This window comes from Rhododendron vialii, chromosome 12a (assembly GCF_030253575.1).
Source record: "Rhododendron vialii isolate Sample 1 chromosome 12a, ASM3025357v1".
NCBI lineage: Eukaryota > Viridiplantae > Streptophyta > Magnoliopsida > Ericales > Ericaceae > Rhododendron > Rhododendron vialii.
Window position 1 is genome coordinate 544,324 of NC_080568.1, and position 27,778 is coordinate 572,101.

The 27,778-nt window shown below is 38.5% G+C and overlaps 3 protein-coding genes and 1 long non-coding RNA gene across 5 annotated transcripts; 2 read left to right on the forward strand and 2 right to left on the reverse strand.

Moving 5' to 3' along the window:
• Nucleotides 1-462: 462 nt before the first annotated feature.
• LOC131311937 (leucine--tRNA ligase, cytoplasmic-like) lies at nucleotides 463-11,721 on the reverse strand. The gene is made up of 5 exons (XM_058339588.1): nucleotides 11,522-11,721; nucleotides 7,285-7,366; nucleotides 7,167-7,198; nucleotides 3,277-5,363; nucleotides 463-1,924 (listed from the first exon to the last, which is right to left on the reverse strand). The coding sequence occupies exons 4-5, from the start codon at nucleotides 5,315-5,317 to the stop codon at nucleotides 708-710; spliced, it is 3,258 nt and encodes a 1,085-aa protein (XP_058195571.1). The 5' UTR covers nucleotides 5,318-5,363; nucleotides 7,167-7,198; nucleotides 7,285-7,366; nucleotides 11,522-11,721; the 3' UTR covers nucleotides 463-707.
• Nucleotides 11,722-13,609: 1,888 nt separating this feature from the next.
• Nucleotides 13,610-22,613, forward strand: LOC131311519 (putative methyltransferase At1g22800, mitochondrial). 2 transcript variants are annotated; one of them, XM_058339015.1, is made up of 11 exons: nucleotides 13,611-13,913; nucleotides 15,050-15,130; nucleotides 15,695-15,773; nucleotides 15,943-16,084; nucleotides 16,182-16,251; nucleotides 16,423-16,487; nucleotides 16,605-16,683; nucleotides 18,096-18,183; nucleotides 19,398-19,462; nucleotides 19,583-19,672; nucleotides 22,113-22,613. In XM_058339015.1, the coding sequence occupies exons 1-11, from the start codon at nucleotides 13,740-13,742 to the stop codon at nucleotides 22,230-22,232; spliced, it is 1,053 nt and encodes a 350-aa protein (XP_058194998.1). In that variant the 5' UTR covers nucleotides 13,611-13,739; the 3' UTR covers nucleotides 22,233-22,613. The 2 variants fall into 2 exon arrangements, with proteins under 2 accessions (XP_058194999.1, XP_058194998.1); XM_058339016.1 differs by lacking the exons at nucleotides 16,423-16,487; nucleotides 16,605-16,683 and having other exon boundaries at nucleotides 13,610-13,913.
• On the reverse strand, nucleotides 19,859-21,731 carry LOC131311520 (uncharacterized). Its single transcript, XR_009195499.1, has 3 exons — nucleotides 21,541-21,731; nucleotides 21,130-21,184; nucleotides 19,859-20,199 (listed from the first exon to the last, which is right to left on the reverse strand). It is a non-coding gene; the product is annotated as an uncharacterized LOC131311520 (long non-coding RNA).
• Nucleotides 22,614-25,375: 2,762 nt separating the features above from the next.
• LOC131311455 (probable polyamine transporter At3g13620) lies at nucleotides 25,376-27,004 on the forward strand. Its single transcript, XM_058338927.1, has one exon. It carries the CDS (start codon nucleotides 25,514-25,516, stop codon nucleotides 26,921-26,923), a length of 1,410 nt encoding a protein of 469 aa, XP_058194910.1. The 5' UTR covers nucleotides 25,376-25,513; the 3' UTR covers nucleotides 26,924-27,004.
• The last annotated feature ends 774 nt before the right edge of the window (nucleotides 27,005-27,778 follow it).

Genomic DNA, 27,778 nt, shown 5'->3' on the forward strand with positions numbered 1-27,778 from the left:
TCAGGATGATTTACTTTTGTAGGATCAGAATATTTAGGTTTCTAGTGTTTTATCTGAACGTTGGAAATACGCTATAACGGGTGATTGGAAGAAAACCTGATACTTTGTTAAGATGTCATGGAATTCACATTGGCCTTGACTCGAGCTCGAATCCTGGATTTGTTAGGAAATTTACCAAGGGAAGGAAAATTAAATGCCAGGAAAACCAAACAAACAAACAGCTCCATCACATCAAAAACTTGGTACGTTTTCCCTGAGCTTATCCTTTCACCCGAAGCTTCCTCCGATACTATCTCGTGATCAGAGGTTCAAGCCAAAGAAAAAGCGTGAACGCAATGATGATATAGGACTGCTTACATGATTACATCAACCGGTTCACTTACCTCGCAATGAGGGAGCCTTGAGCATGCAGCCGTCCCCAAACACAGCTATCACTAACCCATAGGTTCATACAATATTATAGGCTTAAACTAAGATACATTACAAAAAAAAAAAACATGGCTTGTATAAAAAAGAATACACAATAGCAGATCATCCATCTGGTCATAAACCACAAACATACTAATTTCCCATACAAAATTCCCAAAAGTGTGAATCAAGTTTCAAAATAAGTCACATAAGTCTAGTAGTTGAAACAGAATAGCTGTCCTCATATATTGCAAAAGATAAGTTAAAATCTAAACGAGAAAAGTAGTTCGCAGAAGGAATCACTCAAAGATGGCAGTGAGGTTTCCTGGAGATGGAGGATTCTGCCGTAGAATCGAAATATTGGGGCCAGCTCTTCTAACAGCATCAGGATCTGTTACAGACAAAATTTCCACCCGCTCGAGACCAAGCTGCCGCTTTAGCAACTCTAAGTTCTCCTCCAAAACCTCTACCTCACCGAATGGCAATCTCAAATCCAACGCCTGAACCCCAACAGCCATAACCTCCTCTTTCTTAAACCTTAAGAAAGGCATACAAAGATTCTGGGTCTGCTTAAAATTTGCTTCCTGCCCAACTTCACTCTCCTTCAAGGCCACCATGATCTCCTGGTCGGGAGCAAAACTGTGTGTGGCAGTGTCAAAGTTACTTCTAAGGATATTTAAGCATTCCCTTTTCCACCCGTCATATTGCTCATTCACGAATATCAAACCATCTGTCGGTTTGCTTTGTTGACTTGACACATTTACCTCTGCTTTCTTTGACCCAGAAACTTGTTTCTGAAGCAACTTCCTCATCGAAACAATCGAGTCTTGCAAGTATGTGTTGGCCCTTTTAAGGGTAAGATCAGGTAAATCACATCCAGGAAACCCCGCTTTAATGACAAACCCTTCCTTCTTTAAAAGCTCCTTCCAAACATATTCGGCATAATGAGGGCAAATTGGTGTTATAAGCCTTGTCTGCACATCCATAAACCTCCACAATAGGTCCCGGTTCATGCCCCCGGACCCACAAGAAAACCTGTACTCGTCCCTAGCAGCCTGAAGATCATAGAACCCACTTTTAAGAGCTGCTCTAAATAAGTACTCACCATAGTTCTTCTCCGTCATTTTCACGGCAAAATTTATCTCATTTGCAAAAACGCGATCAGCGTAAGTAGTAGGGGGACCACTTCGTAAAGAAGATTCAGCAGCAATAACCTCCTGCATCCATGCGATCTCTTTCGTGAGCCTTAGGATTGCAGCATTGGCCGTTTCGAAAACAAAGTTGGCATCATCCATTCCATCACCGGCATCAGCAAGGGAGAATCGTGTGGCATCCGCTGAGAACTCTTCAATTGCTTGGCGCAATGTCCTAAAATTCCCTGTTGACTTCGACATTTTCTCGGCATTCAACATAATGTGACCATTGCATCGAAAGCCTTGAGGCCAGTGATGGTTGGGCAAAATTGCTGTGTGGTTATAGATGCAGAAGGTGAGATGATTTTGGATCAGATCCTTACCTAAAAGGGTAAAAAAAAAGCCATGAAATGTTAGTATGATTGCACCAAGAAAGCTGCGAACGGAAGGAAAAGGCAAAGAAAGAATGCAAGAATGGGCTGTTAAATCACTAGGCAAAGCCAAAAAATGGCCATCACCAACATAATGGTCTTCAATGTTGCTGAATCAATGCTCTTAATTTGGCAAAGGCCAAATGAATGCCATATCCGGCATTTGGTACCAGTATCTTCCAAAATCTTGGCGGTACTTCTCTCTTTCTCTTCCTGATGGGATCCACAAGTACAAGTGGGAACTGACCTTTTAAAAAAGGAATTGAAGAAATAGCATTTCTAGAATTGGAAAAGCATTGCTTAAACTTTGCATCAGATGAGGTAAAGATGAATAAAAGCTATTTTAGCTAATCAAAAGTACAAAAGTTCTCCTGCAGCAGATGAGGTAAACACGTTGGTATAGTGACTCCAGCTACGGTTCTTCAGTAGAACAAGCGAACAATTATTCAAAAGTTACCCAATTTTTTATTGTTTCCTCTCTCTGTCTCTCTCTCCCCTCACCATTCATCGTCTGAAAAAACAAGAGGTCGATCTATTTGGTTGCACCAGGCCGGACCGCCGCTGCCGATCCAGCCTCTCGACCCCTCACCATTCATCGCCGGGCCGCCGCTGCCGGTTCCGAGTGGTCGATTGTGAGCTGCGACCCACGCAGAGGTTTCTCTAACCTCGTCCATGGCGAATCCAAGTCCCAAAGCCAAAGTCGCCACCATATTCTTCGTATGTGTATCAGTGTAAGCATTAATAGGGATGAAATTGAGCCCTAGATATAGATAGGTGTACAGGAGGAAGAAATGGGATGTGGTTGTTTTGTTCTTTCCTGAAATGAAATTGAACCCTAGATAGATATAGTTGTTTTGTTCTATTTGCTTCAAACACAAATCTGGGGAAGGAGAAAATATTAAAAAAAAAGAAAAAAAAAAGATACTTTAATAGTATATAGGTAAAATAGATAGTATTGGTGTTGTGTTGAAAATGATGAATAGCAAAATATGCACTATTCACTAGCATTTTTAGCTAAACTGGTGTACATGTTAGCATTCTATACTGTTGCCTTTGAATAGCTAAAATGACCAATTCCACGGGAGGTGCTGTAAATATAGTACTATGCGACATAATGTGGTATATCAATCGATCAACAGGTAACTTAATGACGATGACAATGATGATGATGATGATGATGATGATGATGAGATATGCCTGCAGATAAAGGTGATGATCACAGAGCTACTGTTAAAATGAAAACAGACTAGAAAACATGCAAGAAACAAACGAAACGAAACAAAACAAAAAAAATCTATACATACCTGAAACCCGTAGATCAAATGGATACCAGTACTCAAACTCTTGTTTCATCTTATTAAGAAGAGGAACAGAAATATTGGATGATAGAGGGCAGGGCCCACCACAGAACAAGAAATCCCAGACCTCATCGGTCAGCTGCTCTGGTTTCACTGACGATGTATCAGAACCATACATATCACCTCTTTGTAACAGATGACAGACGGTATAATATGCCATGTAAAGGGTAGAATCAGAAAGAGACTCTACAAGAAACTGTTCGTCCCAAGGAATATGAGTGCCAAGCCCAAAATTACGAGAACAAGCCCATTGATTTAGCCAACTCAAAGTATGCTCAAAGCCATGCCGTGTTTCATCACAAAAGAGATTCATACTAGCCAAACACTCCTCTGCTGCCTCCTTCCAATTTGATTCCCCATAAGTGATGTACCACTGATCAGTCAAAGCCACAACACACTCATCCCCTGATCTTGAAATGACCTTCTTCTCAGGCTCACTGTAAATAACAGCTTCTCCATGCTCTACAAGCCTGTTCTTGATTAAATTCTTCGCATCCTGGACTCTTATCCCTGCATGTTCTCCCACAAGCATAGTTCCCTCATAGAACCCTCCTTTATATATTTTTTTCTTGGCCTCATCAAGCTTCTGCCTCTCATTCGGGCTCTTCATCTTCATGTCTAGGCAGACCTTCTCAGCAGCTTTATCTCCGAATTCTGGGGTGTTAATGATTGGAATGACTTCAAATGGTAGGATCCACTCGTCCTTCACACCAAGCTTGGCCCTGAAAGCTGGTTTTGATTTCAATTCATAAAGAGACATGAAATCATCAGGTGAATCACTGGGGACACTGGTCACAATCCCAGTACCCTTGTCCGTGAGAATTGACAACATGGGCAGAGAGTATATAGTCTCATTGAAAGCTAAAGGAGCCCTCAAAGGCAAACCAATCAAATCATTCCCAGTCAACTCAACCAAACAAGTAGGTTTTTCTGGGACCCGTGACAGTTTCTGATACGCAAGATTAAGAGCCGCCCTCTCTGTCGAGATAAAAATATCAGTTTCATTGATCTCAAAAGCTCCATATTTCCCCTCTGGTAGTACCCATGCATTAGTTTGACCATACATAGTCTCGGGTCTCAATGTTGCAGCCACCAGGTACACTTTCCTTCCCTCCAGAGCTCTCAATTTTGGAGGAAGAGGTGGAATGACCTCCATTTTTATCAATGTGTATTCTTGAGGAATAACACCTTCCCCTGAAGCTCGATCATGATCAGCGCATGGTTGACCATCTAAGGGGGAGTATACAGTGTATCTCAGGTCCTTGACAATTTTACCCAACTTCTTCAATTTCCTCAACTGCCACCGGACAAAAGAGTCAAAAAATGGGTTTATGTAAGTCGTGATGAAAGTCCGTCTCCAATCACAGCCAAGGCCGAAAGCCTTAAGGTCTTCTACAGCCAGAGGGGGAAAATAAGTAACCCAGTAAGATGGATCTTGAAACTTGGAAATGTCCTCATCAGAGAGGCCATAACTTCGCATTATCTCCCACTGGTACTTATCGCCACCTGTTTTCGCTGTTGCCTTGGACTTTTTTCCCTTAAATTTATCTGGGGCAACCTCATTTCCAGTATTAGCTTCCTCTGGTTGCGGTTCTGGATCTGTGATCTTCTCCTCTGCTATGGTAGGAAAAACAGGTGGATTACCAAATTTTTGAATTTCGCGACAAAGTTTGTCAGCAGAGGCCTTAATGGGCATCCCAGTACAGTGGAAACCAAAAGGCAAGAGCACATTGGCACCTCTCAATCGGTGATAGCTTGCGGCAAATTCAAGCTTGGAGAGAGAGAATGCATGTCCCAAGTGAAGGTAGCCGTTCATGTAAGGGAAAGGGAAGTTCCCAAAGAACTTCTCACCTGGTTTGGGAAGAGTTTCTAGAGAATCAGCCCTGAAAACTTCTTTCTCTTCCCACCACTTCTGTACCTGTGCCTCAATTTCCAGAAGCTGGTCTCTTCGTGCAAAGCTCTTCCCACTCTCTGTGTTTGATGCCATCTCCTTATCAGCTGTTGCCACCTCTTGACCAGCAAATTTACAGAAACTGCAGAAAAGAAAAAAAAAACCAAAGATCTTCAGGAATCAGGACGTACTAAATATAAAGAGAAAGTCCAATATCTTCAAATTGTCAGAATTTTTTTTCTTAGCAAGTAGATCCAAGGTATAGGAAACATAACATACAAGGAAAAAAGCCAGAAGAATAGGAGAACGCAATTCATATTTGATGGATAGAAGAAAAGAATTAAGGGAAAAAAAAATCTACACATCAATTGAAATCTACATGCTGATTAAGAATAAAATGACATGGGCCTGAACGGCTGATCTGACATGTCATATTTGCAAAACCCAGGAGAGAAACTGACGTAAAATATCCCATTGTCTAAAGACCAAGGCCATCCCTTACTGGAAACATATTGGTATCAATATGTAATACCACACTATAGGTCTTATATATTTCTCAAACATTGTAATATGTAGTCAGAGAGCTTGAAGTACATAGTTAGACATTAAGCACCGAACCACTTCTGTCCCTGACTCCATTTTGATTCCTGTGCACTGATCCATTTCGCGTAAATTGCTCCTATATATTCTCTTACAAGGTCAGCATACTAGTTTCTCAGGTAAATTGAAGTGCTTGCCATATGAGACTCTCACAAGATAAATTATATTTCTACTTGGTATATATTCCTGCAAAACTGGGCAGATAGATGAAGGCATCTGTCTGCTAGGACCAATCAATCATTCAAGTCATAATCAAAAAATGGAATTATGAAAAACCTTTTGCTTGGTTATTATTTGTGGAATTATCTGATAAGGTGGTCATGACAAGACGGTCAGTTTAAACGTGATAAAGAAAATAAAACCAGGAGAACAAACGGTATATGTAGACATACATGCATTATGCATACAGCATACTATATTACCATCTCTAGTTTAGTATACATACCGTCATTCTGTTTGTCGAATCAGATTGTCAAAGCAATAAAAATATAACCCCATAAATCAAACTGAAACCCGCATCAAATGGTGTTTATATTCTCACCTTAGTTTTAACTACAATTTACAAAGAGTCCGTCTGAAGCTTTGGCTTGTAAAGATGTCTGGGTCATAGGACTCCATAATGTGCGCGTGCGCGCGCGCGCGTGTGTAGAGTGTAGAGTGTTTTTCTACACACATCTACTCCCTTACCATATGCAACAAACAAAATTACCCCATCCATCTGCGCATAGTACATTTTCAAAACTTGGAGACCCTTCAGCAAACGGAAAAAAAGATTGGTAAAGGGTCACTATTTCAACTGTCGGTTTAGCCAGAACTGAACCAGGCAATCATAGACTCATAATCAAACCATAAATTCATTAAAGTATGTGTATACGCATAGACACGCATACAGTGGTTTGAAATTACATAAATCATAACCCCAAAATCCAAAATTTCCCCAAGTAAATGGTCTTATGTTCCCCCCCCCCCCCCCCCCCCCCCGAAACGTAATATAGGAAAGCATGATGAATATTGTATACAGAAAATCTCAACTAAACAAAATGACTCCAAGTCTCTCACAATAAGAAAATAAGAAGTGCAAATACAAAATACCAACCGAAAGAAGCAAGATTGCTGAACCAAGCAGACATTGCACCACAATACCACATCTATGCTAGCAATCTAACAAAAGCATCATTGTTTACCAGCTTAACAGTGTACTTATATCAGAAAAATAAAGCAGAATTAAATAGCTCACAGCCTAGCATTGAGAAATATCAAGATTCTCGACCATCAATCATTTACAAAGCTTAGTGGGAAACCCTCTTGGGCTATACAAGAAAAACGAAAAGAAAGCAGCACTTACGCAAGAATTCCACTAGTCAAAAGGTCACCAAACTGCACACAAAGCCAATAAAAAATATCATTCATTTCTGTGATGGTTTTGCCTAAATTCAGAGATAAGGAAATAAACTGAAACTCACAACGCAGGGATAATTTGTAATTCGTGGATGCCACCAGAGCAACTGCTTGTACCAAATGCCAGAGAGATGATGTTTGCCAAACCTTTCATTGATTTGCAACAAAAACACGTCACATTGAAATTTTAAAATGATGAAAAACAGACAGACAGATGAAATCATGAACCAGACCCTTTGGATTGTGATAAAGGAAATGAATAAGGAAGGATAGTAGTTTCACAGCCAAACAAAATGTACCAATAAAAATTCATCGTTTGTTTTCATTTTGTTTTATTAGTTATTAGAAATTAGTTAGTGGGGTTATGTAGTTTTACCCACTAGGAGTCGTGTTGTTAGTGGCGTTATGTAGTTATCCTACTATTTAGATTCAGTTATTGTTATCTTGCTCTATATAAACAATGTTTGTTCATGAATAAAAGAAAGTTGAATGTTATTAGAAGCAAGGTTGTCAAATCGTGAATCGAATCGAGAATCGAAATGGTTCTTTTCTAAATCGCGAATCGAATCGAATCGTGAATAGCTCCGATTCGGTCATAATTTTTATAATGCATGGAAACATGTTTATTGTTTAAGGTAACAAAAAATGTATACTATAAATAAAAGTTTTAGACCTAAATCAATAAAAATCTTTCTTCTAAATGATGATTTGATAACAATGTGGATTTATAGGTAAGCTACTTCTATTGCAACTTCCAGGAGATGAGGATTCGTGAATCCTACTTATGGTCATTTTTGTGAAAAAAAGTGTTTGTAGACACCCCAATCCGGGCCCCCGAATAATCTTCAAGTTCCTCGATGATGAAATAAGGAAAAATATACCTTCAAGGCTTGGATTGTTGCTCCTTTGTTAATCCACTAAACCTCAAGAAAACTCATTTTCTAAACATGTAGGGTGACCCCCGGTTTAATTGCAAAGAGAAAGATGCCTTTGCTTGGTCAAAAACAACTTTTTCCATGACATACTAATGGTAAAATGGTCACACATTTCAATGTATAAAACATCTTTGAATGAAACCAATTGGGTTAGAAAGAAGACTCGACAAGCTTTCCAATGCTTTGAACCGCGCTCAAATCCAAGTTCTGGAGTGTCCAGGGTGCCCCCGCGAAATTTGGTGTACTGTGTTGTCACATAATACCACGTGGCATTTCAGAAACACCGCGCGGCATTCCAAAAATCACTTCACCATGCGGCCTTTTCCCGCGCGGCATTCCAAAAATCACTCCACCATGCGGCCTTTTCCCATACGCGTCAGCAGACTGGTCAGAGCGCATTTTTTTGCCTTTGGGTGCACTCCAAGCATATTTTTGCCTATAAATACACCCCTCCTTTAGTTGAAAGGCACCCCTTGAATCCTGAGAAAAGCCATTCTAAAATTTTCTGGGATCCCTCTTCTCTCTTTCTCTTTCTCTTTCTACATCAACTCACAACCCACAAGCTGGTCCATTACAAAATCAGTCTAACACTGATTTCTTTCTCATTCTTCCTACAAAAGCTCATCAAATATTCACAAAACTCATACAAATCTCCCTAAACTTAGAAACTCAACTGATTTTAGGAGTTTTCAGTCCAAGTCAACCTCCATTCCTCCATCTTCAAGCACATCCAAGCTTCGATCAAAATGTATAAACAAATTCCTTGGGCTAAACCACGTTTAGCTTTGAGGGGAGCCGATCGAGGCCCTTCTCGCTCTTTCTACACTAAGTTTGGGTTTCAAACAAGATTCAAAGCAAAAAACAGTCAAAAACCAAAAACTGCACTGAACTCGGTGAGCCGTATAGTGCTTTAAGGCACCACACGGTTTACCACGGAACGCCGTGCGGTATTTTAGCCTTGGTTTCCAAGTTCATCAATACTTGTGAGATATGAGGAGTCTTCAAACATTTTTGTCAGAATAGCTTTTACGTCAAAAATCAACTCTACATTCGGAGAAACCTTCTTAAACATCTTAAAAGGGGTTTTGACATGTTTCTATGTGACAAAACGAGCCGAATAGACTAATAAAAACATTTTCAGTTTTCATAATTAGTAAAAGTTCATTTTCCAAATTAAAAGGCAGAGGCTCATGCTATTGCATAAAAGCAAGGCTATTCTGAAATATGTGAAGGCCAAATGCCGTGTGGGGTTATGGTTTAACCGTTTGGTGTTTTATGCTACACTTAATATCTCCTTTTTGTATTTTGCAGTTTCTATCCTCACATGCATCCACATATGTTGTACACTGCTCACCTACATTTATTGTAATAGTTTGGTTAACTTAGAATCTTGCTTGCTACTTGTTTGATCAAAGTTAAGTTTTTCGAACGATATTAAATTCCCTATTTAAAATGCTTAGTAGAGACCGGTTTTCACTGGGCGAGACAAAACCTTCCCTGCTCGTAACGTGGCTCCCAAACCCAAAATCTCAACATTTTTCTGAACCAAAAGCCTTGTCATTTTTCTAAAACAAGCTCTCGGTTTTCTCGAATCATCCATATCAAAAATCCGGGTGGCAACTCTCGGGCACACCGGTCGGGGAGCCCATAGAGTTAAAAGTACAAAACAAACCTTTAGAAGGTCTATAGGGTGGTTGTATTCTATTTTTTCTTTGTTATTTGCTATCACTCTCGCAATAAATCTCTCTTTCTTATTACCTATAATACTACATGAGGAGAAACATAGACTAAGTGAATTGAAAGATTCACCGATTCGATACACCGATTCGGATCACCGATTCATAACTATTTCCGATTCAGGCAGTCTATTCGTATCGATTACCTACTAAATTGTACGATACGAATCGTGAATCGTATGATTCTAACAACCATGATTAGAAGTCTTTACTTGTGAAAAGCATAGGTCCGGTTCTCCTCAATCAGAACCAATTGGAGGTCTTCCCCTCTCGAAGTGGGACTCTTCTCTCCTTTCATTCTATTATAAATTTTTGTTACAAAAAAGTTGGTATCATTGTTTTTATTCATTTACAATTTCTTACAATTTATCAACATTTCAAGTTATCCAAACCTTATTCACATAATCATTCCCCAGCTCCCATTCAATACTTCATCTGCGCTCGCGCTCACAATCATCGCTCTTACGAATTTTTGTAGTTTCAAATGTTTTTGATACACGCTTTCATGCAGGTTATGCACACAACTTAGTTTCGTTTCGTTTCTTTTCTTTTCCTCTCCTCTCTCACAATCTATTCTAATCTAAAAAAGGGCTATCCTATTTGATATGAACCAAAAACAAAACAAAAAAAATTGAAGTTGTGTCACTAAAGCTAGCTCTTTCCAAAATTTCCCAAAAGAAAATACTGTACATGTTTTAAAACTTCTTTCTTTGCAAGAATGATTAACTGCTTGGGCCAACAAGTAAAACAGAAACCCAATAACTTGACCAACGTAATCGCTTGCAAATCATTAACTTCTTGAGTTTGAGTTGTGCGAATAGGGTTGCAACTGCAATTCTAGCCAACTATGCTCTTCTGTAAGTTTTCTCTCTTTATCTCTCGTACATTTACAAGTTGTGAAATCAGTTTCCCCATCCATATTGGTTGAAAGAAAAAATTCTGACCTACCTTCACTTTGTGAGTTCAATTTTGGACGGTGGTTGCTTTCTACTCTACACGGGTGAATCGTTTATGAGCAGAGACGGAACTAGGATTTTATCCTAACAGCGGCGAAATGTATACTAAAAAAATAAAAAAAGATGCATTACAATATTAATAATCATCGACCCATAGAAAAACTTAAAATAACGTAACAAAAACTATAATAAATGATATTTATCATTTGCACATGAAGTAAAAAAAAGACTAACTTTAATTTAATCTATCCACTAAATTGAGGCATCTTGAATTACACCTCGTCTTTAATATTATTTCACTTTGGCCCATTAAATTTCGTTTTGGAATACTTTTTTGGGTCTCATTTCTTGAAAAAAAAATAGAGAATATAGGACTAGTATATAACAAAAAATAAAGGAAAAAATATAGCAGTAGCGAGATTATATAAGTTGAGAAGAAAAAAATATTTTTACATATAATAATTGTATTTTTTAAAAATTTTGTTGTGAGAATCGCCGCCACTAGACCTCCTGGTTCCATCCTTGTTTACGAGAATAAAATAGATTTCACACGCATCATGTTAATAAATGTGCACGAGTGTGTGTGTATATATATTTCTCTAGAAGAGAATGCTCGATGTGGTATTGGCCACCTTGTAGTCGAAAGAAAGAAGCTGAGATGATGCTGTGGTGTACCTGGAGACAGGCTGCTGCCAATTGCTGGGTGCTGCCAGCCGTCTTCTTTCTTCCAAGTCGAAACCCGAGCAGTCAGTCAGTCTCTCTCTCTCTCTCTCTCTCTCTCTCTCTCTCTCTCTCTCTCTCGGTTTGCAGGAGTAGAAGTTTATCGACAGAACTGAGAGAGAGTGGCGCGCCCGAGCAGTGGAAACAAGGACTCTTCTACTGGTTAGTTTTTGGGAGTGTTTATTACTACTACTTTACGTTTTATTCATTGCTGTCATAATTTTCTCAAGGTAGAATCCCCTTTTCCCTTTCTTTCATTTTCATACGCTACAGCTATTAATCCTTTCTGTCATTTTCTCAAGGTAGAATCCCCTTTCCCTTTCTTCATTTTCATAGCTACAGTTATGAGAATAAATTTTATCCTTCCCTTTCTTCATTTTCATACGCTACAGCTATCGGAATAAATTCAATCCATCGTTGGAGTAAAATTTCATTTTTTCACTACCGTCTATTATAGGTCCTATCGAGTGTCTATTATTATGATCTGAACCGTTCTTATTTTAAGACCCGTAATACAATATTGTCATGCAAAAAATCAGCTTGGTCAGAATTCGATAGATATATCAAAATTTGAATTTTGGTTTATAAAATGGACGATCTGATTTCTGTTAATAATAATTAAGATAAATTATCCATTTTACATTGATACACTACTATGTGAAGTCTATAAGATGAACGGTTCAGATCAACAATAAATATATGGTATGACCGAAAAAGATGGTGGAAAAGTGAAATTTTCCAACGCTGGTAAAAAAATTTTAATCTCTGGAATTTATTCTCATAGCTGTAGCGTATGAAAATGAAGAAAGGGAAAGGGGAAGAGATTCTACCTTTATTTAGAAGAAGATTCTACTCAGAACCGGAAAATAGATAAATCGATAAACCCAACATAAAAAAAAACGTAAAAACAGATTGCCTCAAAAAGTACCTCATATTTCAGGCTGTACTCAGATTTTTCATCAACCTAAGCTCTACACCAACACACAGAGAGAGAGAGAGAGAGAGAGAGAGAGAGAGAGAGAGAGAGAGTTCACGCTTGAAACAGAAATAGAGTAGCAAATAGGAATATCTAGGGCTTAGGTTGTTTGGATTTGGATTTTGAGAGAGGTTTTTTGAGTAATAAATGGGAAGAGATTGGACGAAAAATATATATGTGATAATAGAATCATGCACAGAGGGAAATGGTGGAATCTAAAGACTTTCTGATTGAGTTTTGGCTTCAATAGATGTGTTGTGGGCTATTAGAAGGCCCCGTTCCACAACTGAGAATAAGAACTTATTTTTTAAGAAGGTAATTTCAAACTTTAAAATAATGTGTTTACGCAAATAATTTTCCTATCAATATGGATCTTGTTTAATAGATCTTATCGAGATCTTTTATACGGTGCAAAAAAAAATCAAAAAATTATTTTTCATTTACATTATTTTTTAGTTTGAAAATGTAAAATAAGTACTTATTTTTTAAGAAGGTGTTCTGGAACGGAGCCTTTAAGCTTGTTCCATAAATCATTTTTAGTTCTTTAGGGTTAGAGGGGAGAGAAAGATAATCTTAGAGTTTACGAGTTACAAATTTGGGTAAATTTGGAGCGGCTCGTAGTTTGGTAAAAATATTCGCAGCCCATAATTTTTTATTTGGTTCGGTTGGTTTATCTAAGATTGTTAGATCATGTGACCGAACCGAAAATCGAAACCAACCGAACCCTACTTTGGACCCACTGTACTAATATTTTTGCCCCCACTAATTTGTAAAGATTATTGAAGTGAATCATGCAAAGCCACTTATATTTTGTTAAAAATCATCTATGTTGAGTCCATATTTACGTTATACTTTTCAAATAAAAATTAATTATGTCTACACATTGCACATTTTCACAGACATCGAATCAATTAACGAAAATCCATGATCAAATCATGGCAAATTATATAAAGGAAATTGATGACTCCCTTTTTTTATTCCTTTTTTTTTTATTGTTAAAAATGTGTATTTTTTTTTTTGTGGAAAAATAGGAGTAAAAAAAATTAATAACAAAAAAAAAGGGTGCGAATATCAATTTCGAAATATGAAAAAGAAACACAGCAATATGTTTGAAATCTCCGGTGAGAGTATCCAACGGTGACAATTGCCGACACCAAAGGACGCATCTCACTGTCGGTCAGAAAGGGCGAAAGAAAGATGAGAGGAGTCGTTGGTGCACGCGGGAGAAGTTATCTTCAAAGGCTATGGAGAACGAGAACGACGACGGGTACAGGAACAAGATCGGTTTCCACTGGGGATGAACATGGCGGCGATGAGGTCCTTCAGAGCTCAAAGGTCAAGATCTTCGACCGAAATCTCAAACGCAGACAAGTTAAGCTCCCTCCCTTACTATACTGTACACCTCAAAACCTCCAATTTGTAACCTTTTTGCATTTTTCTGTTTGGGTTTCTGGGAAAGTGCGAAAAATGTAAAATTCCCAAATTTTTTTTTTTTTGTTGGTAACTAAAAGGAAGGTCTGGAAAGGGAAAAAAAGATCTTTTGCTGACTAATTTGCTACCGAGATTACAATCCTTGTAAGAGGCATTGACAATGCGAAAGCCGAAATGGGATACGTCTTGAATTATCAAATTTTTGGGGGGCGAAAGTTAGTGTTGGAGAATAGTTAGATTAGCACGGCAGAGGAGTTGAACTACTGAAATTCTTACTCTTACCACGTAAGTGCACCCCTTATGCCATTGGACCAAGGCCTTTTGGGCCCGACATTATGGAATTAATCTTATTGATCGTATTACGACTGGTGGATGATATTCTCCTACTAGAAGAAAATCTAGTTCCGGTGGGTAGATGCAATTTTTAAAATTTTGATTTTCTCTTATTTAAGTTGTGTATCTCCATCACTTGTAGTGGCGCTCTTGAATTATCATTTGATTTTGAGCCTGGTCGAGTTTCACTGTTTTCTTTCTAATTTTAGCTCTTTTTGAGTACTTTTGATAGATGCTAATTCTTGTAACTACGTTTCAATGGAATAATGAAACCTCTTGACGTGATACCATTCTGTAAGGTCATGGTTGGTAAAGAATCTACTGTTTTACTAGTTCTCAAGCTCAAATTAATAGAACCATGCAGCTTGTGCAGAATTATAGTATTATGGTTATAGCTCTGTTAGGTTTTGTTCCCCAATGTTGCTTGGATGATTGATTTTTGTCATTACCAGTAAGTTACTCAATTTAGCAGTTTACAAATTCCTATGTAAGGTTTTGAAAAGACCTTGCTGATATTAAAAATTATCACCATCCGTTGCTCTCTTGGACTTATTATCCAGACCAACTTGTTGGATGGCTTAAACACTTTTGCTTTGCTACTGATTCCCATGCAGCTTTATGATATGCACATATTCCTTTTGTCTTTTCGTGATTAGAGCCTATGGAAGTTTCTACATATGCCATTCAGGTCTTTACCATTATCATACATATATGATATAACGGTACCCTCTCTTTATTTGCAGCGTGACAGAGCAGCATGGTTAATGCGCACGAAGGATTCTCTTGTCGACACTGTGGCGGATAATCTTTTGGATAGGTTGGAGGTATCGAGCTATTTTGCGTACAGAAGTTATTGGCATGCGATGATTTATAATTGCTTCAAACCGACAGAAACTCACTTTTCATAATACCTTACTCTTCTAGATTTCTTTTTTAGCCACAATGGTTAAAGATTCTTCTTTTTCTCTATTGTACAACTAGGGACTCTCAATATGTCCCTTGCTCTTTTTTTTTTTTTAATGAAGAAGCTGAGTTCCTGTAGAGTATGAAGCAACTTGTCATAAAAACATAGAACTATGTGTTGTCAAAAAAATTCTAGATAATTTGGTATTATCCGGTGTATTATTTGATAGTTCAAGGGCATGTTACTTTCACTCCAACCAGATGTAATTGGATGGTTTCCTTCTTAAGACATTTTGCCTTTTTTAATCTCAATATATATTCTTTTTTTTTTTGGGTTACAAATATATATTCTAATAAGTTTGTATCTTTCCTTTGTCTTGTAATGTGCTTATTTCATATAAGATCATTCTTATCACGTGTGCAAAACATACTACGTCTTATAGGACTTTTGTGCTCATATAGAAGTGTCATTGCTGTTTGTCTAGGACTGCAAGAAAACATTTCCCACAGCACTATGTTTGGGTGGTTCCTTGGAAGCCATTAGACGTTTGTTACGTGGACGCGGTGAGGATTTAATTTAAGCTTTTCGATAAGTTCTGACCATTTTTATTATTTAATTGGTATGTACCAGTGAAAAGCTGATTATGATTCATGCCATTGGATTAAAAAGCTTGTGTTTAAGGTTTAGAATTCTAACGAAACATACTAAACTAAGCACATTCTTCAATGTTAGGTGCCGTTGAAAAGCTGATTATGATGGATACATCATATGATATGGTGAAGTTGTGTAAAGATGCTGAGCAAGATGTGACTGACAAAAACATTGAAACATCATTTTTGGTTGGTGATGAAGAGTTTTTGCCCATAAAAGAGAGGTATGCATGTCTTTATAGATTTATATACCATGCGCTAGGATGATTTAGAGGAGATATATATTGATGCTGGCATAATTTTGCACTTCTTGATTTGAAGTTCTCTAGATCTGGTGATTAGCTGCTTGGGACTCCATTGGACAAATGATCTGCCTGGGGCTATGATACAGGTATGTGGTTCTCGTAGTCTGAATGATGTTTGGACTGCAAAAACTAAGCTACCGATGTTTTGGTTGCCTGCGTGTATCTGTGTGAGACACAACAACATATTAAATCTTTTTTTCAGATTTTCTTTCTTTGGGCACTAGACACTTACAACATCTTAGTTTTATTTGTAACAGTCTAGGTTGGCACTGAAGCCCGATGGCCTATTTTTGGCTGCTATTCTTGGTGGAGAAACATTGAAGTTATTTCTGTTTCCTTTTTTTTTTTTTGGTTGGAAATCTGAAGCTAATGACTTATTTTGCTGAATGTAATGCCTGAATTTTTATTTTTTTTTCTGTTTTCGTTAAATTGTGACCAGGGAGCTGAGAATAGCATGCACTGTGGCACAGATGGAGCGTGAAGGGGGCATCAGTCCACGATTATCCCCCTTGGCGCAAGTATAGATTTTTGCTGAATACTTCTTTGCTGGATAGTTAGGACCCTAATCTCTATGGATCTACAGTGGTAGCCTTTTTGTGTGCATGTACTTTTTTTTGGGGGCTAATTATATTGGACTTTTGTAGCTTAATTTGACGCAAAATAGCTTCTGAGGTTCAGAAGAAGTTGTAATCCTGGTTAGCCACAGAATGTCTAGAGTTTCAATATTGTTAACAACATAACATTCAAATGAGCTCTCACATACTAGTTCTAGTTCTAAAAGTTTAAGGTTAAATTGAATTTTTTCCCTTTTCCCTCTGGATGCTCGTTATATGGGAGGAAAGAAAGAAAAACTACATACGGGTGACTTGCCATGAAAAATGCCTGCCTTTCCCAGCGTGAAAGAAGTCCTTCTCTTTACTGCATTACTTGGGCCTCTCTCTAGCATAAACCCGGCCTTCAAGCCCAAGCCCAGGGAGCTCGCCCTACTGAAGTACCAAAGGTGTGCTCAGCCCGGTTTGTGCTTGAATTGACGGGATGAGGTCACAAAGAGGGCAGTAGCGCTTCCATTGAAACGCTTCCCCCCTCCCTCCCTCCTCTCAAAAGATGGTCAAGCTTTCAATACTAGTGGTTATACTGCCATTTTTCCAATATTGTTGAATAGCATGGCTTGGGGCTGTGGTAAGTCAGTAACTCTCGTGAGAGAGGGCACGGGTGTTTAGTGTTTGACCACAACAAATAAGATAAAAAAATGTCAAACTACTATACGTGTCCTCTATATTGTTCAATTTGTGCAGATTTTTGGAGTTTATCATCATCATCATCGTCAAAGATTTACGTGGTAAAACACATCTTTCGGTATTTAGGTGCACAGAAACACATTTTGTTTCTTGAGGTATCAGTCTGTTGGATGCCTCTGAGTTGAATAATTTGGGCAAAGGATGGCTTCTCTGCACCTTCCTCACCTTGTCTTTATTATATTTTCTGTTGATATTTATTTCCTTCTCTGTACTCTTTTAGCATGATCGGCAAAGTTTATCTTTTTATCTTGCATTGTCAAGGCTACACCTACTTATACATAGCTTATGACTTAAATTACTCTACTTATTATTTATGTTCTCTGGGTCCTTTAGTTGGGCAATTCTGAAAAACATAGTGCTATGGATCGTTAAGACTTTTCTCCTGTGACAGTCTTCCCTCATGATATATTTTTTGAAAAAACTTTTGCGTATATATCAGAGGTTGATAACTTGTCTCTTCTCTTGTTTTCTTGCATGTGTTATAGTATCTATTCTATGAGTAAATTTTAGTCATACTTTTCCATTTTAGAGAATTCTTGTTAATTATGTGGTGCATTGCTTTGTATTATGATGATGATACTAGGTGGTTTCTGTTGTTGCTGTTTTGGCTCATTTTTGTCGTTCTTATCCAGGTGCGGGATGCGGGCAATCTTTTGACTAGAGCGGGCTTCAATCTTCCTGGTGTTGACGTTGATGAATACACTGTTAGATATAATAGTGGTGAGCTTTTTCCTCTGCTAGTGTGATGAATAACTGAACATGAGTTGCATTTTGTTTACATGATGTTATCCCTGTGATCTGATCCCATAGTTTTAATAGCCTAGTCTGGTAAGCATGGCGTGGACATGGCATACAGTCATAACATCACCCAGCCACGCAACATGGCAATTTCTAAATATGGTTAGGATGTAAACATCTATACTGAGAATAGTAATAAGTAATTGAAGAAATGGTTAAAGCCTAATTTCTGCTGTAATATTTCACAAGTTTGAAATTGTAAGTCTGAGGGTGTCAAAATTCTAAGGTAAAGCAGGGATTAACCATCCAGTTTTCTCTAATATTTGAAGTCTGCAATAAGACTTCAGATGCGTCCCGTGCATGTGGAAGCGATGAATGTGTTTCGTGCATTTGTTCAAGGTGTGTTTTGGTTCTAAAATGTTGGGAGAATATTGGACGTGTTGGTGTATATGTCCGACATTGTATTTGTGTGTATCCATAAGTCACCTGTCTCCTAGGAGGTGTCTCTGCTTCCAGGATGAATTACTTGGAAGTCTAGACTTCCCTCTTGTAGGAATTGCTGCTTTTCCAACTTTTCATGGTTCTTTGTTGGATTCTAGTTAGAAAACTCGTCTTGGCTTCAATCATGTGCATGAAAACTGTAGATAAGTATAGAAAGCAAAAGAAGATAAAGAGAAGAAAGGGCAAGTTTGAAGCCCCGGCATGCATTCCCAGTTCCATTAGCAGCCTTGGGACTGGGAGGCTTGTAATGCTGATTTTCAGAGTTGTTTTTTGGTTTGCCCAAGCCAATGTTGGCAGGCATAAAAAAGAGCTGAACTTTTAATGAACAACTTGGGCTCAGCTCACTTAAAATATTGTACACTTGTGGGTGGGAATTCCATGTGTGTTTTCTATTTCAACACTCCTTAAGCACCTCTTGCCAAAGATACTTATCATCAGTTGTTTTAGGCACACCTTTAAATAAGCACCTCGACAAAAGTATAGCCACCACTAATTGGCACAAATTCTCATATCTAGTTATGGAAAGCCTCTTTCAAAACTGTATGTCCTCGAACATGAACAATGAATCAAATGTGTAATCCTGGTTTTTGTTGTGGAAACTCTGTCCCTGCTCCTCTCTTCTTTGTTGATGGAACTTGAGGATATATATTCTAATTCCAAGTTTGCTCCTTCATTTTTTCTGCTTTGTAATGTAGCTCTGGAGCTAATTGAGCATCTGCGGACAATGGGTGAAACCAATGCTCTTTTACAAAGGAACATCGTAAGCTCTACTGGAAGACCATTGGCTTTAAATTGTCTTTTAGTTTTACAATTGAGAGCAGGGCTTGTTAAAAAGTGTTCTTCTTTTGTTTTGTTTTTACTCTTGACCAAACAATGTCAGATGTTGAAGAGAGAAACAGCGCTAGCAACTGCAGCTATTTATGAGTCAATGTTTGCTTCAGAAGACGGCACCATCCCTGCAACTTTCCAGGTGAAACCTCATAGATTACTTTTCAGATTTATAAAATTCCACAGGCAGCATAGTCGTTGCAAAAGATAATGATGGTTAAAAACATTGAGATAGTCTTGGGTATAACTTTACCCCAAAAGCTAGCTATGCCCTTGTGCTTATACATTGCACATACCCGAGCAAGGTGAAAACTTGAGAGGATCTATGTCACGCCCCAAATCCGGGAGCATGACCGGCCGTGTACCATGAAGCAATCATGGGACACGAAGCCTAATTAAAAATATTTTTTAACAACTTGAAACAAATAAAGAAAAACTGGATATTTTATTAAAGCAAAATGTGCAAACTCAAAACCAGTAGTTTTGTTAAACAAGATGGACACAACATCCAATATTCTCCAACTCCAAATTTAACAATGAACTGCCGATAAATAAAAGTGAGGAAGCTATTTGACAATATAAAAGAAATAAAAATGCAGACGCCCTAGAGGTCCAAACAGAAGGTCCCGACAATGCCACAGAGTTCACTACAATGCTCCATGAACTAACCTGAAAAAAAAAAGTGGAATAAATCCGTCAGCTGACGAGCTCAGTGAGTAGTTAAGCATGCTAAGGGTGATAATACAAAGTGGCATACTTTTGAATGAACGATAATGAGGGTTCCAAAGAAATGGTGTCAAATTAAGGAGGGTCGAAGGTGCAACGAATAATACCAACAAATTAACGAAGTCAATAGCTCAACAAATAGTATCCACAAGACGAATACAGATTAACGAATAACATGAACAATAATCAAATCAACACAATAATTATACCAAACCATGAGTCCAATAATATCCGAACGATGAACAACGATAAACGGGAGTCTAAACCAAAGTGGGAACCATAATCACCAATTACCAAGTACCAATTACCAAATCATCAACTGTCAAATATTTTCTCAGGGCTTAGCCCGTTGGATCCAACACCGCACTTAGAGTCACCACAGGATGGCGCCTGGGACCTTTTCCCTAAGCCGATCCGGAATAGGGCCACATGGTATTTCACAAGTCTTTTCCCTATCCGTTGAGCACTAGAATCACAGGGTATTTCACAAGTCTTTTCCCTAGTGGTCAAAGTCACCATGATATCTCACGGGTCTTTTCCTTGGACTTTAATAAATATCAACACAATTTATGGTCCCAAACACAAATAGAACAACGGCAAGCTGGAGGCACCTGCATCAGGATTATTCTCCGTGCCGTTGCAGAGTCACAATAATATGAAGAAGTCAACGAATCGACGACAATAAAAGTAAGGGCAATCAATCAATCACAAATATTATCAAATAACCTTGTATGCCAAAGGGTACGTCAATTGTCAATAATTATGAGAGCAAAGAACAAGATTAATATTTATCGGATTACAACAAATACCGAATTGTCAAGAATAGATTGGCTCAAGAGGATTTCCAAAGGGATCACATGCTTAACCACTCACCTTAAATCCGAAAGGATGCAACCAAATGCCACGACGTTGATAACAATCCACTAGTCTGTATCGCAAATAAAAGAAACACATCGAATTATAAGTGCTTGAATGATCCCCTATGCTGTAACTAGTCAACAGTTAATGAATATATATACTACTAGTAATTGAATTCCTAAGCCTAAAACTAGACTAACTTACCAGGACCTTTACTAATCAAATTAACTCCATTGCCTGATCAACACCACATTAAAAATACCACCATCACCTCTCGCCTTCACGCACGGCACACACACAGCACTACATGCACGCACCTATCTCTCACTCTCTCCAAACAAAACTCTAATTTTTCTAATAAATGAAGAGGAGAGCCATAAGGGTAATAGAATAAAATACTTATAAGAAAAGTGATCAAAGTCTTACCGAAGAACAAAACTTCTCGACCACTACTGCTCTATTTCGAAGAACTCTCAACTGCCGCTTCTCTCTTCCTCCCTCTCGTTCTCAACATTTTGGAATAAAACAACCCTACTTCTCAAATGTTTCCTCATCCTAACAAACTGCCCACGTTCAAACTTAAAACTTATCTTGTCTATTTACACAATCAACCCAACATTATTCTTTACGTTAACTAATCACTTGCGGGGACCCATTCCCAATTTAACCAAGGGAGAACCATTAGAATTAAGAAAGCTACGTCGCAGTGTGCCATCAGCAGGCCTTTTGTGACATCGTCTTCATCCTATTAGCCATTTCTAGCATGAGATCAATGTCGCTAATAAAACATAAGGCTACGTTGTACAGATTCAGGTGTCTAGGTGAACCTACTTGGTTACTTCTCAGAAGTATAGTATTTTTTTGGGCAGTGATTTCTTCTTTGCTGCACTAAAGCAAATATCTTAATTGCTTTCTTAAAGGAACTCTTATGGGGAACTTTAGGATGTTCTTTATAGTCCTTGCGAATAATTTCCCTACGCGAACTCTGGAATTTGCAGGTTATCTATATGACAGGGTGGAAGGAGCACCATTCACAGCAGAAGGCTAAAAGGAGGGGATCTGCAACAATTTCGTTTAATGACATACAAAAGCAATTTACCAGGGGTAGAAGCGGCTGACTCTCTCTCTCTCTCTCTCTCATAAACACATTTTATTCCATCAATTTCTACTTTTTTCTTCTTATTGTCGGCAAATGTGAGAAATGTTTGGTTTTGTAATGTTTAATGGGCAAGTTGTTAAATAGCTTGTAAAAGCAGCTAGCTGTTACGTTGCTTGCTGAAATGAGTGGGTTAGAGAGGGAGGAAAGTACTGGAGTTGGGGATCCCGCATTTAATTGTTCACTTATTTAACCCGGAAGAGTTGGCCAGCTGGTTTTGGCATGAGATTTAGAGTTTTGCTTCCTTCAGAGTTGTAGGCGCAAGTGCTCTCACTCGATTTTGTAAAATTATAATAAATTTTTAAATATTTAAATAATTTTATATTAGTGTTCCAATTGAATATTTGTCTGATTTATTTCATAGAGTGCTTGAATATTCGTTTTGGATCTTGATCCCCTGTGAGGATTTTCACAGAGGATCCGGATCCCTTTTTTGTGTGCGAACACACTATTTTTTGTTAATTATAATTGTTTGGGAAACGCTTTCATTTTAGCACATAAGTTTTTATTAAACTGGAAAACAGTTTGACCCCATTCCACTTACAATTTTTTTCACTTTTTTAATTTTTTGGTTTTGTACTTATTTTGATTTTTTTTTTTTTTGCGTATGTTAGTTTTGTGTCAAATTTTTTTTGACTTTTTCATTCGACTCAATGAAATTCATTGAGACGAATCGAAAAAGTAATTTTTTTTTTACTTTTACTCAAATATTTTGAACAATGACCACTTTTAAGTAAAAATAATTAATGCAAAACGAATAAATGCAAAAAAAATTTAAATAAAGACAAAACAACATTTTTCCTTAAAGTGTTTTTTTTTTTTTTTCCCTAAAAGTGTTAGCGGAACACTACCTTAAAGTATTTTGGGAGAATCCTAATATGGTAATGGTGGATCCCAGTGCAGTAGGAAGACACGTGAAAGTAATCAATTGGAGCTCCGTTCTATTGTCCATAACTTAAAATTTAAATTTTTTATCCTTATTTGACTTTCATTTGGATAAGTTTGTCCTAAAAATCTACAATAAAGCTTGCTTTGACTGGACTGGAGTATATTACATGGGGAAAAACTTTTTCACCGGGTGTGCTGTAAAAGAGTATTCGCGGAGGTGAATCTCAATTATTCAAAGTGTTTTGAACGATTTGAAATTTAATGCTACACATTTTTGAGAAAAAGTTTAATAGTTTAACTTAACTATTCCGCAAATTTTTTCAAAAAAAAATCTGAACTACTAATTGCCTAGACAGTGGTTAAGATTGAGCATCCCGCAAATGTCTTATTCCCGTAAATTGCTAATCCCCAGCCCCACCCCCCACACCCACAGCCACACACACACACACACCGGCCCCACCTCTCTTTTCCCGAACTACCCCGCCTCCCCCTCTCTCTCTCTCTCTCTTCTTTCTTTTCTTCCTTACAGTTTCCATTTTTTTTTTTGTCCCTTTTCTTTTCAGTTTGGTTTTTTTTTTTTTTCATTTTATTTCCTTTTCTTTCTTTCCAGTTAAAATTTTTTTTTCTCTTTAATAATAGGTTCAAGTCTAATTTTAGGTTTTGTAAAGTAATTAAGAGAAAAAAAGTGTTTCAATTGATCATGTTTATACGACTATTTTATTTTTATTTTTTTGTCCTTTATAGATTAAAAAATATAATTACAAAAATAAGTGTTTCAATTTTCAATTCGTTTGAAAAGGAAAAAAGAAAGTAAAAGAAATAAAATTTCTGTCCCAACCACACTTCTTGATTGAAAAAAAAAAGAAAGTAAAAGAAATAAAATGAAAAAAAAAATCAAACTGGAAAGAAAAGAAAAAAAAAGAAAGAAAGAAGGAAACTGTAAAGAAAGAAAGAAAAGGAAGAGAGGGAGAGGGAGCGAGGCGGGGGTAATTCCGGAAAAGGGGCGGTGGGCCCGGGGGGTTGTGTGTGTGTGTGTGTGTCCGGGGGAATAGCAGCTTTCCTTATTAATGAACGGATTGGATCGTTTGTGTGGGACCCGTAGTGGGCCCGACATCTCGATCAGTGCAAGATCTGTGTAGGTATCATTTCTGTATGAGTCCTGCTTCCGGTACAGATTTTTGTGCACAGATTGTGCACAGATTTCGTTGTGGGGCCCACCACGGGTCCCACACAAATCATCCAAGCCGTTCATTAAATGTAAAACATTTTTTCAAGGGTCTCCGTAAAAAATAAGCTCAATCCAATACCTATAGGTGCTTCATCCAACCATCTAACTTTTCATTCAAATTTTCGGATAATGAAAAGTTATACGATTGGATCGAGCATCTAAAGGTATCGGATTGAGATTATTTTTTACGGGGACTCTTGAAAAAATATTTTACATTTAATGAACGGCTCGAATGATTTGTGTGGGACCCGTGGTGGGCCCCACAACAAAATCTGTGCACAATCTGTGCACAGATTGTATGTGTGTGTAGCATTTCTGTTTCTGTATATACATACATACAGTGAACAGTAATGCTACACGCACACCGAATGTGCACAGATTTTGTGCACAGATTTTTTTTGGGGCCCACTACGGGTCCCACACAAATAATCCGAGCCGTTCATTAAATGTAAAACATTTTTTCGAAGGCCTCCGCAAAAAATCAGCTCAATTCGATACTCATAGATGCTTGATTCAATCATTTAACTTTTCATTATCCTGAGATTCGAATGAAAAGTTAAATGATTGAATCAAGCATCTATGAGTATCGGATTGAGCTGATTTTTAGCGGGGGCCCTTGAAAAAATGTTTTACATTTAATGAACGGCTCGGATTATTTGTGTGGGACCCGTAGTGAGCCCCACAAAAAATCTGTGCACATTTGCTGTGCGTGTAGCATTACTAAAAAATAAGCTCAATCCAATACCTATATACTTCATCCAACCATCTAACTTTTCATTCAGATTTTCGGATAATGAAAAGTTATACGATTGGATCGAGTATCTATAGGTATCGGATTGAGATTATTTTTTACGGGAACCCTTGAAAAATTATTTTATATTTAATGAACGGTTCGGATGATTTGTGTGGGACCCGTGGTGAGCCCCACAACAAAATCTGTGCACAATCTGTGCACAGATTGTATGTGTGTGTAGACTTTCTGATGAAACGGTGTACTTCCGATGAGCTCAGTCATTCAATCTCACAATTCCACAACCGAACACCCCCACCAACCCCCAGATCATCCCAATTGAAATTTCTGTCCCAACCACACTTCTTGATCCACCGCCAAAAAACCACAGCTCTCCATGGGAACTGCTGGATCTACCCATCAACCCCAATCTCTCCTCAACGAACAAGGAGAACAACATCTACTCCCAAAAGCCACCAAACCCCCCACCAAACTCTCCCTCCTCCCCCTAATCTTCCTCATCTATTTCGAGGTGGCCGGCGGCCCCTACGGCGAAGAACCCGCCGTAGCCGCCGCCGGCCCCCTCCTCTCCCTCCTCGGCTTCCTCATCTTCCCCTTCATCTGGAGCATCCCAGAAGCCCTCATCACCGCCGAGCTCTCCACCGCCTTCCCCGGCAACGGCGGCTTCGTCATCTGGGCCCACAAAGCATTCGGACCCTTCTGCGGGTCCCTCCTCGCCACGTGGAAACTACTCACGGGCATCTTCAATCTAGCCTCCTACCCAGTCCTCTGTGTCGACTATCTCCAGTTGGTCTTCCCTTTTTTCTCCTCGGGTGTGCCTAGATATCTAGCTATCCTGTTCTCAACTCTGTTCCTGTCATTCTTGAATTACACTGGGTTGACCATAGTTGGGTACACTGCAGTGTGTTTGGGACTTGTTTCGCTTTCCCCATTTGTAGCATTGACATTGTTTTCAATTCCTAAGATTAACCCTATCAGGTGGGTTAGCTTGGGTGAGAAAGAAAAGGACTGGGCTTTGTTTTTCAACACACTCTTTTGGAACCTAAACTTTTGGGACAGTGCTAGTACATTAGCTGGTGAAGTGGAAAACCCACAAAAAACATACCCAAAGGCATTGTTTTCAGCCGGGATTTTCACTTGTTTGGCATACTTGATTCCTCTAATGGCTGCAACTGGGGCTGTACCTCTAGATCAAGAGGATTGGGTTAATGGGTATTTCGCGGATGTCGGCGAAATGGTTGCGGGGAAGTGGTTGAAGTACTGGATCGAGATCGGTGCGGTTTTATCTGTCATTGGGCTGTTTGAGGCTCAACTGAGTAGTTGTGCTTATCAAATTCTTGGTATGGCTGATTTAGCTGTTTTGCCTCGGTGTTTCGGGGTACGGTCCAAGTGGTTCAACACACCTTGGGTTGGGATTCTGGTACCAACATTGGTGGCATTGGCAGTTTCTTATCTGGGTTTTGAAGACATTATATCTTCGGTGAATTTCTTGTACAGTTTGGGGATGTTGTTGGAATTCGCATCGTTTCTTTGGCTGAGGAGGAAGATGCCGGAGGTGAAGAGGCCTTATAAGGTTCCGTTGCCGTTTTCCGGGCTGGTGATCATGTGCTTGGTACCATCTGGGTTTCTGGTTTATATTATGGCTGTTGCTAGTAAGGCTGTGTGTTTGGTGAGTGCATTGTTGACTCTGGTTGGGATTGCTTGGTACTTTATTATGAAGTTTTGCAAGTCAAAGGCTTGGATTGAGTTCAGTAGTGGTGGAGAAAAGGATGGAGATGAAGATTAGGGTGTTGAAGGGATGATGTTTGCTTTTTTTATCCTTTCTGGATTGATGAAAATATTATTACTATAACGTTGGAGTTTTTAATTGACTGATTAAGCTGCTGCTAATTTTTATATCTCGCCTCTAAATCTTGGAATTTGCTCAATTTGGATGACGGAAATTTAAAGAGGAGTGATAATGTAGTACCGTATCCTCATGACTTCGGCGTTTGGAATAGACCACAACTTCCCAGATTATGACCTGATTTGTGTTTGTGGAAAATTGATGGTCTGGTAGCGAAATGCTAGTATCAGAGTTTCGATTCTGTTTCTTCGATTCCATCTCGAGAGTAGTTCTTCCATTAGTTTTCTCTGAAGTGCAAAATGGCCATACAAGGGGGAGGGGGGTCAATCATGTGCATTTTGCCCAAAAGTTACAATGTTAATCCGATTTGACAACAGTGCATCCTTGGTACTTGACAGGGCTACAAACGAGTTGAGCCGAGTTTTCACGTGTTTGAGCTCGGCTCTTTCAGAACTAGTCTACCTCGAGTCGAATCAAAATGATTGAGCTTGAGCGCTTAAGCTTGGCTTGTTTGATATTGAGATGTTCGAACCTCTATAAACGAGTTGAGTTTTTACAAACGAGCCAAATTTTTATCGTTGAGCCGAGCAACAATTAACTCAAGCTTAACTTTGTTTATCAAACGATTTTTAATACGAGAACTCGAGCTCGCCTCGTTAATTAAACTGAGCCGAGCCAAATCTATAAGGAGCCAAACTTGATACAACCGAGCCAAATTCATAAAGAGCCGAACCTCAAACTACTCGCGAACTGCTCGAAATTTATCGTTTTCACCACTACTATGCATTTTGTGGT